This window comes from Tursiops truncatus, chromosome 1, assembly GCF_011762595.2.
Source record: "Tursiops truncatus isolate mTurTru1 chromosome 1, mTurTru1.mat.Y, whole genome shotgun sequence".
NCBI classification, from domain to species: domain Eukaryota; kingdom Metazoa; phylum Chordata; class Mammalia; order Artiodactyla; family Delphinidae; genus Tursiops; species Tursiops truncatus.
The window spans coordinates 176143056-176161769 of NC_047034.1; the positions used below are offsets into that span (position 1 = coordinate 176143056).

At 41.0% G+C, this 18714-nt stretch overlaps 1 protein-coding gene across 2 annotated transcripts in view; it reads right to left on the bottom strand.

Moving 5' to 3' along the window:
• Positions 1 to 18714, bottom strand: part of UBE4B (ubiquitination factor E4B) — a 111194-nt gene that overhangs the window by 34397 nt on the left and 58083 nt on the right. For both annotated transcript variants that reach the window (XM_019930907.3, XM_019930905.3), the window contains 7 exons: positions 16132 to 16215; positions 13495 to 13551; positions 12810 to 12926; positions 12624 to 12722; positions 12137 to 12250; positions 10098 to 10296; positions 5978 to 6116 (listed from right to left, as the gene is read on the bottom strand). In XM_019930907.3, coding sequence (XP_019786466.1) covers positions 5978 to 6116; positions 10098 to 10296; positions 12137 to 12250; positions 12624 to 12722; positions 12810 to 12926; positions 13495 to 13551; positions 16132 to 16215 — 809 coding nt within the window. The remainder of the gene's footprint in view (positions 1 to 5977; positions 6117 to 10097; positions 10297 to 12136; positions 12251 to 12623; positions 12723 to 12809; positions 12927 to 13494; positions 13552 to 16131; positions 16216 to 18714) is intronic.

Here is an 18714-nt window from a genome sequence, read left to right on the forward strand (position 1 = left end):
CATAAAACTGGTAGCCCAGGTTCTCAGTGGAAAAACAGCTGCATAAACGATCACCAGTGACCTCCTGGAGTGAAGAGATGGTGTGGCTACTTGTAACTATGCTGGAAAGCTCACAGAAGAAAATGACAGGCTCCAGATTTTAAAATCTCGCCTCAAGAACAAGCCAATGAGTCAGGGAGTTTCTAAGATGACCATAAAGAAGCAGAGTCTGGTCCTATAAAGCACCAAATTATAACATAGACTGAATCCATAACCTCACTGGATCTCTTATCTAAATGTCAGAGCAAAGACTGGGACTCCAAGAATTCAAATGGAGGAGTTCAGGAGAACCAAAGTACCCAAATCCCTAAATCCCCTGAGCCTCGTCTGACAGCAGAAGCAGCTCCTGCAGTGACTGTAGCTCAGATGGTCAAATTGCAGGATGATGCCATTTCCCTTAGGTCCCAACCCATCATACGTCATTGCTTCCAGAACCGAAACTGGAGTGAGATCAATCACTGTCCTTATGGGCCAATTACAAAGCCATATGCAGGAAAAGCACACATTTGAAGAAAAAAGAAAGACCAAGATTTGCTAACATGTTATATTAGCTTCCTATTGCTGCTGTAACAAATCATCACAAACTTACTGGCTTGCAGCAACACAATTATAGTCTTAGAGTTCCAGAGGTCAGGAGCCTAAAATGGGTCAGCAGGGGATGCATTCCTTCTGGAGGCTCTAGGGAGAGTGTTTCCTTGCCCTTTCCAGCTTCTAGAGGGAGCCTGCATTCCTTGGCTTGTGGACCCACATCACTCTGATGTCTGCTTCTGTCATCACATTTTCCTTTCTCACTCTGACCTTCTTGCCTCCCTCTTAAAAGGACCCTTGTGATACATTGGGTCCACCCAGATAATCTAGGAAAACCTCTCCATCTCAAGATCCTACAATTAATCACATCTGCAAAGTCTCTTTTACCATGTAAGGTAACACATTCACAAGTTCTGGGCACTAGGACATGAACATCTTTGCCGCACCACTATTCTACCTACTATGTATGTAGTGAAGAAATGTGGCAGTATGTGTGGAACAGATTCTGAAGATGCTTGATCACCAAGAGAGGAACATGCTAACACACTCCTAAGTGGGGATAAATTCATTGACATGAATACAACGACCAGAGTCTCTGGATTCAACCTTATCCTGAGTATCTGGGAGGGGCTCTAACTGTGTGCCCACCTGGTTGACTAAAACCTAGAATTGAAGTTGAGTTGTTAGGAATTCCTTGATATAAATTCAGAGGAAGGAATCCAAAATATAAGAAGCTTGGAATATTAATATAGATTTACCACATATGACTAGCTCAGAAAACCATCCTCTCAAAACACACACATATCCCAACTGTGTCCTGGAAGATACTTCTTTTATTTTCTTAATCTGACTTCAGCCAGATGTACTTTTATTTATTTAATTAGTTTTTTTATTTAAAAAATTTATTTATTTTTGGCTGCATTGGGTCTTCACTGCTGCACGCGGGCTTTCTCTAGTTGCGGCGAGCGGGGGCTACTCTTTGTTGTGGTGCGCAGGCTTCTCATTGCAGTGGCTTCTCTTGTTGTGGAGCATGGGCTCTAGGTGTGCGGGCTCAGTAGTTGTGGCTCGGAGGCTGTAGAGCACAGAATCAGTAGTTGTGGCACACGGGCTTAGTTGCCACGGACTACAGGCTTAGCTGCTCCGCAGCATGTGGGATCTTCCTGGATCAGGGCTTGAACCCGTGTCCCCTGCATTGGCGGGCAGATTCTTAACCACTGCGCCACCAGGGAAGCCCTGGAAGATACCTCTTGTATCACCGCACTGAAAAATACACAGGTGAGGGGAACACCAACATCTCTGAAAGGCACCAACCCTCACTGCAGGCTGGGAGTGAAGATGGCAGATGGTGCCATTGACATGTATCCTCCGAAGTCAGTGGGAATGATGGGACCACAGGACGGCATCCACTCCAGGATGAAGGAACAGACAAATCAGAGTTGGAAATTTTTATAAGCCTCTCAATAACTGATATTATAAGCTGATAAAATCAGCAGACATAAGGAAAATTTGAACAAAAGATAAACAAACTTAAACGATATATGTGAAATACTGCAAAAAGCAATATAGCAAGCGGATTCTTTTCTTTTCTTCTTTTCTTTTGGTTGCGTGGCACGTGGGATTTTAGTTCCCTGACCAGGGACTGAACCGAGGTCCTCGGCAGTGAGAGTGCAGAGTCCTAACCACTGGACTGCCAGGGAATTCCTGTGCGCTCATTTCCGCTATGGAACATTTATTAATTTAAATGTTAGCTACAAAGCAAATCTCAATAAAGTTCAAAGAACACAAATCAGAATATGTCTTCTGACAATGGAATTTAGCTAGAAATCAGTAACAAAGGATAAATGAACAAATCCCCCCAAGAATCTGGAATTTAAGCACCCCATCTTTATATAATCCACAAGTCAAGTAAGAAGTAATAAAAATTAGAATATATTTTGAACGGAACAATAAAATATGACATACCAAAAGGTGCTCAAGATCACTAACTATTAAGGAAATGCAAATCAAAACCACAATGAGATATCACCTCATACCTGTTAGAATGGCCACTATCAAAAAGGTAAGAAATAAGTGTTGGTAAGAATGTAGAGAAAAGGGAAGCCCTGTGCATTGTTGGTGGCAATGTAAACTGGTACAACCACTATGGAAAACAGTATGGATATTCCGCAAAAAATTAAAATTAAAACTACCGTATGATCCAGCAATTCCACTTCTGGGTATTTAGCCCACGAAAACAAAAATGAAAAGATATATGCACCCCCATGTTCACTGCAACATTATTTACAATAGCCAAGATAGAGAAACAATCTAAGTGTCCACCAACAGATGAATGGAAAAAGAAATGTCTCACACACACAGACACACACACACAGAGGAATATTTTTCGGCCATAAAAAAGAATGAAATTTTGCCACTGGTAACAACATGGATGGACCTTGAGGGCATTATGCTAAGTGAAATAAGTCGGACAGTGAAAAATACCATATAATCTCACTTATGTATGGAATCCTAAAAAAACAAACAAAAACCCAAAATACCAAGTTCAAAGACACAGAGAAGATGACTGGTGGCTGCCAGAGGTGGGGGAGTGGGGTGGACAAAATAGGTCAAGGGAGTCAAAAGGTACACAAACTACCAGTTATAAAATAAGTAAGTCATGGGGATGTAATATACAACATGGTGACTATAGTTAATAATACTGTACTGTGTATTTGAAAGTTGCTGAGAGAGATCCTAAAAGTTCTCATCACAAGAAAAAAATATGTTACTATGTACGGTGACAGATGTTAATTAGACTTATTGTGGTGACCATTTTGCAATATATGCAAACATCAAATCATTATGTTGTATACCTGAAACCAACATAATGTTATACGTCTATTATACCTCAGTAAAAAAGATGACCTACTAAAAATGAGGGATGCAGCTAAAGCCATACTTAGAGGGAAACTAAACAGCCTTAAATGCATATATAAGAAAGGGCTAAAAAATGAATGATTTAAATATCAACCTCAAAAAGCAATAGAAACATCAACAAAAAGCAAATTAAACTAAAAGGAAATAATAAAGGCCCTACAGACACAAAAGTGATAAAAAGAGGATACTATGAACAACTTTATACCGAAAAGTTTTGAAACTTTACATACCACGGGAAAACTGGCACAAGATGAAATGAAAATCTAAACAGGCCAATATCTATTAACAATAAAATACATAATTTAAAAAACTTCCCACATAGAAAACTCTAAGCCCAGACAACTTCATCAATGTTTCCAAACATTTAAGGAAGAAATAAAATAATTCTTACACAATAAACTCCTCAAAAAATATAAAAAGAGGGAACACTCCACAACTGATTCTATGTGGCAAGAATAATGTTGATAACAAAATTTGAGAAGGACTTAACAAGAAATGAAAATCATAGGTCAATCTTTCTTTTGAATATAGACTCAAAACTCCGAAACAGAATATTAGCAAATTGAATATCCAATGAGATTTAAAAGCAATAATATAGAGTTGAGTTTATTTCAAGAATATAAGGGAACTTCCCTGGTGGTCCAGTGGTAAAGAATCCACCTTCCAATGCAGGGGACGCGGGTTCGATCCTTGGTCAGGGAACTAAGATCCCACATGCCATGGGGCAACTAAGCCTGCGTGCTACAACTACTGAGCCTGCATGCCTGAACTAGAGAGCTCACACACTCTGGAGCCTGCGCACCACAACTACAGAGAGAAAACCTACACGCCACAACTAGAGGAAAGCCCAGGAACTGCAACAAAAGATCCTGCATGCCTCAACGAAGATCCCACGTGCCACAACTAAGACCCAACACAGTCAAGAATAAAATAAATAAAATAATAATAATAATTAAAAAAGAATGTAAGATTGGTTTGATATCAGAAAGCCAGTTGATGTAATTCAACCATATTAATAGAATAAAGGGGAAAAAAATCTGATCTCCTCAACAGAGATGGAAAAAGATTTTAATAAAATTCAATTCCTGTTGAGAACAAAAAACTTGTAGAAAATAATCACCTAAAAGGGAATTTCCTTAATCTGATAATAGAGGATGTCTAAAAAACTTCCCCCCATTAACTGAAATAAGAAAGAAATTTTAATAAAGTTATCAATACTTCTACTCAAGACTGTAGTAGAAATTGTAGCCAGGGCAGTAAGGCATGAAAAAGAAAATTATGAGGGCTTCCCTGGTGGCGCAGTGGTTGAGAATCTGCCTGCTAATGCAGGGGACACGGATTCGAGCCCTGGTCTGGGAAGATCCCACACGCCGCGGAGCAACTGGGCCCGTGAGCCACAGCTACTGAGCTTGCGCGTCTGGAGCCTGTGCTCCGCAACAAGAGAGGCCGCGATAGTGAGAGGCCCTTGCACCGCGATGAAGAGTGGCCCCTGCTTGCCACAACTAGAGAAAGCCCTCGCACAGAAATGAAGACCCAACACAGCCAAAAAAATAAATAAACAAATGTGGGGTCTAAAAAAAAAAAAAAAAAAGGAAAAGAATTTAAAATTAATCAATACAATCATAAATAGCATGTAGGTCAAATAATAAAGCATAATTAAAATTAGAAAAATAAGAAAAAAGAAAATTATGAGAAAGAAAGAAAACTGTCATCATTTACAGACAACATGATTACATGTAGAAAAAAAAATATTAAGAAATCTACCAGGCAGTTATTACAATTATTAAGTGATTTGATTCTATTTTAATTCAAGGTAGATATAGATATGACACATTTTCTATCATACTCAGACTACACCACTCCTGGACCAAATGGTGTTAAGTGGCTACTCCATTATTATTGCAGATGACCTGTTCAAAAAAATGTTTGCCTCCTATTCCTGTGACCTTTGTTTGCAGGTGCTGGTACATGGGGAGAAATGCTTAGATTAAGAAAAACAACAATGGTGCTAATGAATAGGAAACTGAGGCTACTATCTGGCCCTTTTAGACTTCTTATGCCACAGGACAATGTGCAAAAAAAGTGAATTACATGTTGGTGGGAGTAAATGACCTTGTTTATTAAGGGAAATCAGAGTTACTGTTTCACAGTCCAGGGAAAGAGGGGTATGTCTGGAACCCAAGAAATCCTTTAAAGTGCCTCCTGATATTACGGTGCCCAGTGGAAAAAGTTAATGGAAGTCTCAACCACATACCAAGTGTTGAGAACTCTAGAAATCAAAGTTTGGGTCACTTCACCATGTAAAGAACTCTGGCCAATCAAGGAACATGGATGTAGTAGCAGAGGCAGTACCCTATGTACCCGTCACATTCAAATCTACTGGCAGTACCCTATGTACCCGTCACATTCAAATCTACTGGTCACAAGGGAACTGCCTGCTTGTGAGAACAAGTGGTGACTCAGGCAACCTCAGGACATGGCATCATGCACATACCTGTTGAGCTCCCGTATGGCCCGGAGTCTGCGGATGTAGCGTCGGCAACCCGGCAGAATTGAGAGATGGTGGGCGTGCAGAGTAAGGAAGAAGCATTCCGTAGGGAATTTCGGCTCAGAAAACGGAGATTGATCTCCATCTAGGAAAAAGAACAAAATCCCCGAAATAAAATCTATCACATGACTATATCAGAGGAAAAGCACAATTAAGAAGACAAAATTACACTTGTATTTTCAAGAAGTTTAAGGACACTTTTTTTTTTTTTTTTGTGGTACTCAGGCCTCTCACTGTTGTGGCCTCTCCCGTTGCGTAGCACAGGCTCTGGATGTGCAGGCTCCGTGGCCATGGCTCACAGGCCCAGCCGCTCCACGGCATGTGGGATCTTCCCGGACTGGGGCATGAACCCACGTCCCCTGCATCGGCAGGCGGACTCTCAACCACTGTGCCACTAGGGAAGCCCCCAAGGACACTTTTAAAAAATTAGAATTAATGGGACTTCCCTGGTGGTACAGTGGTTAAGAATCCGCCTGCCAAGGCAGGGGACACGGGTTTGATCCCTGGTCCAGGAAGATCCCACATGCTGAGGAGCAACTAAGCTCGTGTGCCACAACTACTGAGCCTGTGCTCTAGACACCGCAAGCCACAACTACTGAGCCCACGTGCCCCAACTACTGAAGCCTGCGCGCCTAGAGCCCATGCTCTGCAACAAGAGAAGCCACTGCAGTGAGAAGCCCGCGCACTGCAACGAAGAGTAGCCCCCGCTCGCCGCAACTAGAGAAAGCCCATGCGCAACAGCGAAGACCCAAAGCAGCCAAAATAAATAAATAAATTTATATTTAAAAAATTAGGCTTAGGTAATGTTATAAGAAAAACAGACTTCCTCTGAGCTCCATGTGTGATCAGGTACTCTGCCCCATCTAATTAAATGTTTATACAAATGTACGCCAACAATCTTCGGTGATGTGTCTTCCTGGTGTATTTTATAGAATCATTTCTACTATTCAAACATCATTGTTAAACCTCAAAATGGTATTAGATTATGTAAATAAGCTACAGATTCCATAGCCATTTCCCTACTGTTGGACATATTTGTTGTTTCTAATTTTCCTCTATTAGAAACAGTGCTGGGAGGATCTATGTATAACAAGTTACTCCCTCACCCCCTCTCCTTTGCCAGCTTGGGAGCATATTCTGGGAAGTGGAATTATTGAGAAAGAAAGTATTACAGATTCTTGTTATGAATCACCAGAATTCACTTTAGATAGACTAAATTAATTGATAAAATGCCATCTATTTATTTACAAACATATTCTATCTTATCACTCTGTTTTTGAATAATTTGTAGTTATAGAACGTTAATTTGAATTTCTTTCAATTTGTACCTAATTCCTACAAATATGTATATTTTCCCTACAAGTGTATTTTATTTGACATATACTGCTTATATTTTTTCCCCCCAAACGAAAGACAACTGTTTCTTGGTAGAATTTGGTTTTGGTCTTACACATTTATAACAGTTCTGCATTTTGAATATGATTTTATCAATTATGTGACACATATTTTCTCCCATTCTTTTATTTTACATATTCATTTTCTCTCCCACTATAAAAAGTATGTTTATATATTAAGATATATATATATTATCTCTGATGATATTTTCCATTTCTTAAATCATTAAAAATTTCTCTCTCTTTTATGGCTGGGTCAAATCCTCTGTTCGGCTTTTTCGTGCCAGGGAAGGGTGGAAGCTCTACATTACTCCATGAATAATTTTATAATGTTTAAAACTAAATGTCATATGGTTTTTACGTTTGTCATTAAGTAACATGTTTAAAAAAAATTTTTTTTTAGGAGTTTATTAATTAATTAATTTATTTTTGCTGTGTTGGGTCTTCGTTTCTGTGCGAGGGCTTTCTCTAGTTGTGGCAAGTGGGGGCCACTCGTCATCGCGGTGCGCGGGCCTCTCACTATCGCGGCCTCTCTTGTTGCGGAGCACAGGCTCCAGACGCGCAGGCTCAGTAGTTGTGGCTCACGGGCCTAGTTGCTCCGCGGCATGTGGGATCCTCCCAGACCAGGGCTCGAACCCGTGTCCCCTGCATTAGCAGGCAGATTCTCAACCACTGCACCACCAGGGAAACCCCTTAAAATTTTTTAAATTGAGGTATAGTTACTTTAATAACATGCTTTATAATATAGAGAAAAAGATCCATAATCATAACACTTTCAAAATATTCGTATTTTTATTCCATCAACTCATCAAGATCTATGAGAGATTTCATGAGAATTTTAACTGGCATATATAAAATCTACATAATAACTAAGTCATTGCTATCATTTCTATTGTATACACATACATATTTAAACCCAGAACAGCACATTTCCTCCCATTTGTTCTACGTATCTATTTGATGTTGGCTAATCCAAAAGAGAACTTCTTTTTTTATTGTATTAATTTTTATTGCATATCTCTAGCTCATAAATGTATTTCTAGAGAGGTAGTAACAATTTATGAGGAGTCATTAGCATCCAAACAAAATAAATTTTTCTATTTTTCCTAGACTCTGTAAACTCTAACTTCTCACCTGGTGCAGCCGAGAACCACCCCTCCACATAAGCTGGATGTGGCTCACTTGGGTGAATGAATAGCATTCCCAGTACTGACAGATTCTCAGGGATTGTAACAAAACAAAGAAATGGAAAAGCAGAAAAGTCTTTTTTTTTTTTGCGGTACGCGGGCCTCTCACTGCTGTGGCCTCTCCCATTGTGGAGCACAGGCTCCGGACGCGCAGGCTCAGCGGCCATGGCTCACGGGCCCAGCCGCTCCGCGGCATATGGGATGTTCCTGGACCGGGGTACGAACCTGTGCCCCCTGCATCGGCAGGCGGGCTCTCAACCACTGAGCCACCAGGGAAGCCCAGAAAGTCATTATTTTCCTTCACTCAGGAATCACTTTCAAACCCAGTATTTTGCAACATAAAATATGTACCCATTTCTCTTGGATTTCTACTTTTCTGTTTTCCTGATCACCGGTCTCTCAGATACATTTTATTCGTCACAAGCTTCCCTTTGCCTGTGTCTTTCCTTCTTTTCTGCCTTCTCCATCTATACTCCTTTGCATTCTCTCCCTCTGCCCCTCTACCTCTCTGTCACGACTGCGTTTAGCCGGGAAAGCAGCTGTGGTCAAGCAGGGTAGGCTCTCTTCTTCCTCTCCTACAGGCCCTCCCTCTGGAAGGGCCCTTCCTCAGAAAGCGTCTTCCTTAGCTCCAGCCGTCCTCTGGGCAGCCTGTTCTTTAGGGGACCCCCTTGACCTTCTCCACAAACCCTCTAACTACCCCCAACCCGGGCTGGCCTGGCCCCAGGAGCCCAGATCCTAATTCTGGAGCCTGGCTTATCAGAAATCAGGTTGCCTGAGAGGAACAGAAATTCCCTAAAGAATTAGGTTGCTTCCCTCACTACTGCCAAGTAAGAAAAAGTGGAACCGAACTAAACACCGGGAAGGATGGACCCAGATCAGGGAGTGTGGTGGAGCAGACAGAGCCCTGGGCTCGGCTCAGCACACCTGAGCCGCAGGTGCAACTCGCTGATTGACAGGCTAGGTGAGCTGAGCACTTTCTGGAGCCTCAGTCTCCTTATATTTAACGAGTAAGACAGTAGCGTTGCTATTAAGATGTTTATTAAAGTTCTCCTCCTGATAATCCCATAACAGTCTGATGTAGCAGCTTTAGGGGGAGAGGAGTCAATGAAAACTGGCACTGATGATGGAGAACAGGAACAGGGCAAGAGGGAGCCCCAGGGATGGGGGTGGGACGCTGGGGGTGGGACGCTGGGAGGTGACAGACAGGGACGCTGTAGCTGGTGTCAGATTCACACTGTGGGATGATGCTGAGTCCAAATGGGTCCTTCTGTTAGAATGTGTATCTACTCTACTTTTTGTAATTAAAAGAAAATAGAAGAACTGCTTCCCTGGTGGTCCAGTGGTTACAACTCCATGCTTCTGATGCAGGGGGCGTGGGTTCGATCCTTGGTCTGGGAACAAAGATCCCATGTGCCACGTGGGGGAACCAAAAAAAAATAATAAAAGAAGGGCAGCTTTTAACGACCTAATGAACATGTCACTCACAAAGTTCAGTCAGCCAGTCATTCACGTCCTCCATCGTTGCATTCACTCTCGTCTCATCGCTGGGAAGAGTAATCCGACACCTCGGGTGGAATATGTACGTGGGGTCGACCGTCTCTAACTTGATCTTTGTGCTTAGCTGCTGCAGCACCCAAAGGAAATTCAGCATCAATCCGTCCGTAGATACCAATCTATCATCCGTCTGTGAAAGAGAAAAGTATTCAAAATCATGATCTGAACAGAAATTTTGGCACAAGCGTACAGAAAGGAGAGAAAACTTTCATCCTGAAGTCAGCGAGGGGACACCTATAGCACCACCATCGTCACTCTACTGGCAGGTGCGATTTGTTGAGTGTTAACCATACGTGAAGGGTTTTCTCTCACTGAATCTCCACAATAGCCCTTAGAATTGAATGATACTGTTATTCACGTTTTACAGAGGAGGAAACTAAGGCTCAGAGAATTTAAGTGATTTGCCTAAGATCCTCAAAATCAGTAAGCAGAAATGCAATAAATGCTATTTCCTTTCTCTTCTTTATTTCCCCTCAGAAGCATCGGAACAACTCGTTTCACAGTTACCACTTGACTAACAGCTTCTCTGGCTGACAGCGATAGCATAATCCTGCTCTAAGAATACAACAATTCTGGGAATTCCCTGGAGGTCCAGTGGTTGGGACGCTGTGCTTTCACTGCCCAGGGCCTGGGTTCAATCCCTGGTTGGTGATCCTGCAAACCGTGTGGCACTGCCAAAAAAAAAAAGACCATAATTCTAATAAAGATAGTTAACATCGGTGGAGTGCTCACCACGTACTGGGCATGATTCTAACAGCTTTATATACACTAAGTCCACGAGTCAGGTACTATTATTATCCCCACTTGGCAACAAGGAAATGGAGGCACAGAGAAGCAACTGTCTACGTCCTACTGCCGGCAAACAGTGGAACCCCAGTTGGAAATCCAGGCAGTCTAATACCACGTCCATGCTCTTCTCTCTGCTTTTTCTTCTGAGTAGAAATGTCACATCACTCATTAATAATATAGCAAGGGAGCTTCCCTGGTGGCACAGTGGTTGAGAATCCGCGTGCCAATGCAGGGGACACGGGTTTGAGTCCTGGTCCGGGAAGATCCCACATGCCGTGGAGTAACTAAGCCCGTGTGTCACAACTACTGAGCCCGCACGCCTGGAGGCCGTGCTCCGCAACAAGAGAAGCCACCGCAATGAGAAGCCCGCACACCGCAAGGAAGAGCAGCGCCCGCTCACCGCAACTAGAGAAAAGCCCACGTGCAGCAACAAAGACCCAATGCAGCCAAAAATAAATAAATTTATTAATAATAATAATATAGCAAGGATGCCCTTTTAACTTTTCCATGCCGGTAAAGTGGTCCCAGCCACCAGCCTCCCTCATCAGGAACACCGCACCTTGTACCTGGTCTCTTCGGGTTGGCTCCTGTACCCCCTCCTCCCATTAGCCCATCCTCCACACAGCAGACTTGGTGATTTCCTTCCCGAAAACCCTCCAGTGGCTCCTCATGACACTTCTTACAACATCAGCTCAACCTGATGGAGCCTCTGCCCACCCCTCCAGCCCATGACCCGCCGGTTTCCTTCCTGTTCACTATCCTCCAGCCATGAAAGCCTGCACGTGGGGCTCGTTCCAAAGCTGGTTCACTCCCACCTTCGTGTTTCACACGTATCTAGAAAGTTCTTTTCTCAGCCTTGTGATGGCTGGCTCTTTCTTATCAGTCAGGCCTCTGATCAAATGTCTCCTCCTTGGACACTCCCATGCCTTCCTTCTGGTGCCTCCATGGTTACTTTCAAGTCCTCTACCTTGCTTCACTGGCTTCATCGATTCTAGAATTAAACATTTACACGTCTACTCATCTACCCTATAGAACATAAGCTCCACAAAGGCAGGAAGCTTGTCTATCTTGTTCAACACTGTATCTCCATTTCCTAGCACAATGTCTGGTAGGTTCTGAATAAATATGACTTAGATGAATGAATTTAATGAATAAGTAAAAGCAGTCTTCAGGAATCCTACCTGCATCTGTGCTTTCTTCATATTGGCATTGACGACAGCTGCCATGTAACCAAGAGCAGCCTCCCGGGTTTCTCCGTTTAACAAAATACTATGCAGAATCTTGAACAGCTCTTGCTGAAATTTATTTTATAAGGGAAGAAAAAAATTAAAACTTTGTTTAAGAAATTATTCCTTTTTGACTTTACGAAAAGCTAAACTCCTTCCCACTTCTTCTCCTCTCCCAGGTCCACTCATTTTAGAAGAACCTGACTACAAGGATAGAAGAAAAGTCCGTATTCAACTGTATCAAGATGATCAGCATGAAAGCAGAATGTGGAGTGGAAGAGGGGAGTAGTTATAGTTTTAATAAAATAGCCTTTGCTATTTCCTTTCCAGGACAGGGGCCCAATTACCTTAATCACACTATAATGAGCCTGTAATTGTGCTGCTTTTAACTTTCAGAACTGAAAACACATTCATCCTTTGGATTCATTTTCTCAACACCTACCCTTCCCAGCTCCAAGTAATGCTGCAGTGATTGGCTCACCACACGAGTGTTTTCCAGGGTAATGGCAGGCCCTGAGAAATATTTTTCAACCACTTTTGCCTGGAAAGAGAAAGCAAAAATTCAACGTATAATATACATTTGGGGAAGAATCTGAACATAAGAGCAGCAAAGTGCCGCTGTACTTACATCATCTTCTGCAAAGACTGAGAAGCTAAAGAAAGCCCCCAAGTACGAGAGTCTCTGCAGCTCCCGCCCAGAGCCAGGGCTTAATGATTTAGGCAACCACAAAGGCAAAGAAGCAACCTAGGAAAAAACAGAAGAGGCAAGTCAAGCTGCTAAATCAGCAAGTGATGTAAAAATGAGACAAAAAGAATTCTCGGCAGGTGACCTGTTCAGCTGGTTCTTAGCCACCAGCAAAATGGCTGACACTTAACATCCAAAAACACAAGGTCACAAATATGTCAGGATGCCTGTCCACTTTTTCTCATTTCAGATGAAGGAAAGCACTCCAGGTCCGCTACATTTTTACAAGATATACTTTTAATTTCCATGTTTCATGATAATATTTGATATCATGCAAATGAAGTATTCCTATACCACCAAAGGACTCAAGGAAACGTTTCCAAAAGGACCTGTTGTACTAGCTGTACAATACTTATCTCCCGAAAATCACAAAAGAGAAGTGAATAATGTCATTCCCGGAAATAACGTAGGTGACAACAATGTAACAGTTGAGAGCCACCCACATGTATTACTCACATCTGCATCTCAACGTCCTCCAAGAGACATTTTTCAGATACTGTTACTTAAGGAATATCTTCTGTGTTACATGTTCACTGAAAATGTGCAAGTCCATTAGGGTGGCACTTACCAAATTGCATACAGGGTGTGTCTTTCCAAACTTGGTTTCACAGAGCTCACCTAAAGCCTAGAAACAAGATCAGAAAGGGTCATTTACATGTATTTCATCCTAAACTGACCACCATGGGTAACATCAAGACATAGCTTTAATGCTGCTATAAATAGGTATGCATTCCCAACAAAGCACAAATAGCTTCACTGCTTTTCTGATGAATAAACTAGTACATGTGCGTTGTAAAAAACTTCCGGTAAAACAGAAATATAAAATGAAACTACAAGTCGCTCATAAACTTCACCCTCATTAACCTCTATTGATATTTTGCCCAACAGCTTTCTAGACATATTTTTGTACATATACACACAGAGGTAAATGAGTGTATTCTTACAATAAATGATTTTTTCATTTAACATCTTTCTATACCAGAAAGATATGCTTCATAAACTTGAGATGGCTAGTCTTGCCAGTATTAAACAGGACTATAAATAATTAAAATTTAATAAGCGACCAAATTCAAAATATATTTAAAAGTATTCCTTGGTTTCAAGATCCCTGGTTTTTTGAGAACCTCAAAGTTTTCCATCGGCGCTCCAATCGTTCTCGAGTTAAGACAATCAGGAAATATAGTTCTTAGGCACATAAAAAGCGTTTACCATGGCCATGGTAATACAGTCAAACACTATTTTAACAGTGAATTTAATTTCCTCTGTGATTTGGATGTTGCTATGGGAGATGCTAAAACAGCTGCTGGAAGCCTTTGAGTCCATGCATTTAGGCACTGACACAACTGAGAAGCCGCTGAGGCTCAGAGAGCCACTGAGAAGGAAACATTCTCCCTGCTCAGCACCAGGGCTCCCAAACTCAGCTGCACATTAGGATCACCTGGGCAGCCTCGGAAAGCCCCATGCCAGGCCACGCCCTCACCACATCCTCAACGAATTAAGTCACAGCTTTGGAGAGCCAGGCAGAGGTACTTTCTACAGATCCCCAGGTGATTCCAAAGTATGGCAAAGTTGGGATCCACTGGCCTAGAGGATAATCATGCTTCTTTCTGATTTTAGCTCCAACGGTCTTCCGCTTCCTGCCTTAAATTATTGCCCTTTCTCTCAGTGCACTCCCTTTGCTGCACAAGCATCAATAATGGTACAAAATAAAACTATTGTCTATCATAATGGAGGCCTTTGTCTTTTGACCCAGAAGAACACTTTGTTGATATCTGACACTAAAAGCTCCTTACTGAATCATCAAGCTAATTCAAACCACAAGAGAAAAGCCAACAATTCCAGGAGGGAATATTTATATAATACAGTGATAATTAATGTACACTAAGAGATTTCATCACTGAACTCAAATAATCAGATTTTTCCACTTCTTTTTATGTGCCAGAGACAGAACAATGCACGAGGATTAATAGAATTTCATTAGGAGTGGGAATAACATGTGCACTAGGAAGAACCCTGACATAAATTCATTCAAAATTATTTTTAAAACTAAGACTTCCTGCTTCACCTTCTATTTAACTGGCTTTAATGTTTAAAACATTAATTAATGTTTTAATGTTTAACTTTAATATTTAGCCTTTTAGCTCAGTTTTGATTTTCTGAAACAGATAAATACACCTCTGTGTTGGCACTGATTGTAATTATCTGACTGTATCGTTGTGGTCTTGATTTTTGCCTTGAGGAGAGGCACCTTATCTCATGAGCTCCTGGGTCCTCTGTGTGTGTCACACTTGAGGCGCTCAGGAAGCAGTGAATTAATGGTAAGATGGAATCAAGTTAGCAGAATGAGTAAAAGGAACATGGGCAGCAAAACATCAATTTAACCAAGGCTTCAATTTACACAAGGTCGTGTTTATACAGAGTCAACTAATTTCATGTTTTGATATTTTTCCTTCATACTTTTAGAATGAAAAATATTCAGTAAACTTCAAAGTATTTTTCTCCCAAAATTTTAAAGAAGCAAGGTCAGAGAAGAAAACAGCCTCTTATTTTCTTTCTGGTTCCAATATTTTCACAACTCTGAAGACCCTTGGTGAGAATCTAGCCAATAGTTCTGTTCACAATTTATGCTTCCTCTAAGTGCCTGGAGGAGCTGAGCAAATTTGTGTTTTCCAAGTAAAGCCTGAAGTGAAGTGTACAGCCTCAGGAAACGGGGAAGATGAACAAGAAAAGCACTGTGCAATTTTCTGTGCAAAGTCACTATGTAAAGACAAAATTGTATTCCTTTTCTTAATCTAACTCTGCCTTCTTTATTTGCATCTGTCACAGTTCTTTTTTTTGTTTTGTTTTGTTTTAAATTAACAAAATTTCACCCCAAATATGGTATGCTCATTGCTAGGACAATCAAGAAGGAGACCACCAATGATTATTGTTTTCATAAGCTATAGAATAAGGCAAAGTACATTTTAATGACTGTATCACTGACTCCTGTCTAAGGCTCGGATGGTGAAGTATGTACCGCGCTGCTAACTGTCTTCACTGATGCATCTCACTGCACACCAAACACTCTGCACGGCCAACACAATGATTTCATGTTTTAAGTTTGAAAACAAGGCTGATCATGGACCTGAAAGAAAAGTGTATGTTAAAATCATCTGGAAGAAAAACATCTGCTGAATGTGTTACAAGGAAAAGAATAAAGTTTTACCATGAGGGGGTATTTAAAGTAGTCGCTGTCGAGGGAGCACTCTTTGGCAGCGAGAGCCAGGCCTTGTAAAATGGGGATAAAGATCTACAAGAAAAAAAAAATCAGAAATATAAGTTACAGAAAATTTAAGAACAGGAGGCATGTCAAATAAAGTGCCGAATCTGCAAAGTCCAGGCACTTGCACTGCTTGCCCAAGGAAAAGCTGTTTTGCATACACAGGAGCCTAGAATCCAGCCACAGGGTGTTGCTTTGTCCTTTCACAAGGCTGACCGTAAAGTAAGGCAGCTGAATTCTCCAGAAGTAATAGGTTTTGGTGAACCCTAAAACTCTGACAAGACTCCCCGTGATTCAACAGAAACTCACAGATGTGGAGCCTGCTGCAGGACTCTCCCGGGCTCCTTGCTCTAATCAAATAAATTACTCTAACCTGCATATCACAGCAACGAGTATGTTTCTGATTACCAAGCACCTATAACCTGTAAAGAAATTGGACTAAATGTTCCAATATCTGCTCAATTCTATTAACGTTTTAAGAAATTTTTTGTTGCCACCCCTACACCTACACCTTTAATTCTTTCCATCTTTCCTCGTTTACTTCGAAGAGAACAAAAAAAATAGACCAATAATGGATATTATTAGTATCTTAACTTGAATTATGTAGAACAAAGAGATGGCTGGTAAATGTTGAAACTGAAAAAGAAAACTTCATCAGGATGCCTTACCTCCATATGTGGTGTGATTAGTACAACAACCTGATGTCAGGGCCTAAGGGCACTCAAATTTACGTTTACAAGCTCACCATTAATATCAGGGCACAGGAACACTGCAGAATCTGCTCAGCACAGCTCATGTTTAAATTTCACAGTGTACTCACTGAGCAGCACATTTAGGGAGTTGGTTGGGATTCAAGACTAATAACATTAAGCTGAGAATGTTGTAAACAACAGCTGACAGTCTGAATGCCAACAAGTTGAAAAAGGGAGTGTTCTAAAAAGCTACTAGAAAACCTGAAAAATTCTCTTTCCTACTAATTTCATCCCATCGTATGGAACACCTCTGTCATTTAAGGAGCACAGTATTAAAAAGGTGCCCTGCATTACAAAGTGTATTAGAGTGTCTTGAGATAACAACACAGCTCTTGAAGAGATCCTTCTAGTTCTCGCAACCCAAGCAATCAGGGTAGAAGTAACGTGCTTTCGTAAGCTAGCTAAAAATGGAGAGGAAATGCTTAGGTGTAGGGGTGGGAAATGCCCAAACTGCAATCGAGGGAAAAACAGTAGTTCCAGAATCACCAAAAGATAAATTTCACAATTGATCATCTAGAAAAATCTCTTAAGCATTTTTTTCAGGAACGCTATAAAGTAAAACTTCTTTAGTTATCCTCTTTTGCAAGTAGGGTTTAAATTATAATAAGCAGACAAAATATTACTAAACATAATACTTTTCAAATATCGAACACTATACTGTTTGTGTGACTTACACGTTTTTAAAATAATTTTATTTTCAAATAAATACCTCCCAGCACCGATAAAAACTGCTCCAAGTGTTCATCTCCAATTCTAAATTCTAACTACTATTTATTGCTGTTTATTTATCTATGAACATCTCAAACTTTAATTAAAGGAAGACTGAAATTTCACTCAAAAGATTTAATCACTCAAATCTGCCACATTCTTAAGACAAAAGGTAAAATGCTGTTTTTCAGTTCAGCAACTCCACTGCACTCATCATTTCTCTTGAGGAAACATGGTGACACGTAAGAAAAGACAAGGGATCAGAATTCTGTGATTAAAAATAAACAGATAGGGCTTCCCTGGTGGCGCAGTGGTTGGGAGTCCGCCTGACAACGCAGCGGACACAGGTTCGAGCCCTGGTCCGGGAGGATCCCACATGCTGTGGAGCAACAAAGCCCGTGCACCACAACTACTGAAGCCTGTGCTCCACAACTACTGAAGCCCGCGTGCCTAAAGCCCATGCTCCACAACAAGAGAAGCCACCGCACTGAGAAGCCCGCGCACCACAACGAAGAGTAGCTCCCACTGGCAGCAACTAGAGAAAGCCCACGCACAGCAACGAAGACCTAACGCAGCCAAAAAATAAATAAGGTGAAATAAATAAATTTAAAATATAAAAACAAAAAAACACACATAGAGGTCATTTCATAGCCTCTATGTAAGTTTCTTTATGAATAAAATAGGCATAACGTACTTTTTTAGCTGATCTCCAGGCTTTCATACAGGTAAAGCTACTCTGGTTCCTCAAGTGATGTCTTTTTGAGTAGAAGTATTCTACTTTATGTATATTATACATATAATATAGTGTATCACTTAAACCTTACAAGACAGTTATATATTTTCATCAGAGTTCACTTAATTTTCTAGAGAAGAAAAGCTCACTATAATGCCTAAAATATTCCTATAAGTCAGTAAGACCATCATCTAAGATGAGCAGTTGGTAAATTCCAAATACAGAATACACAACACTCACTGACTGGGATTTTCACTCCTGGATGCTTCTTTTACTAATATTTTGAAAACTGCTGAAAACACAGTTTCTGAGAATTCAAAGGCCTCAATATGAACA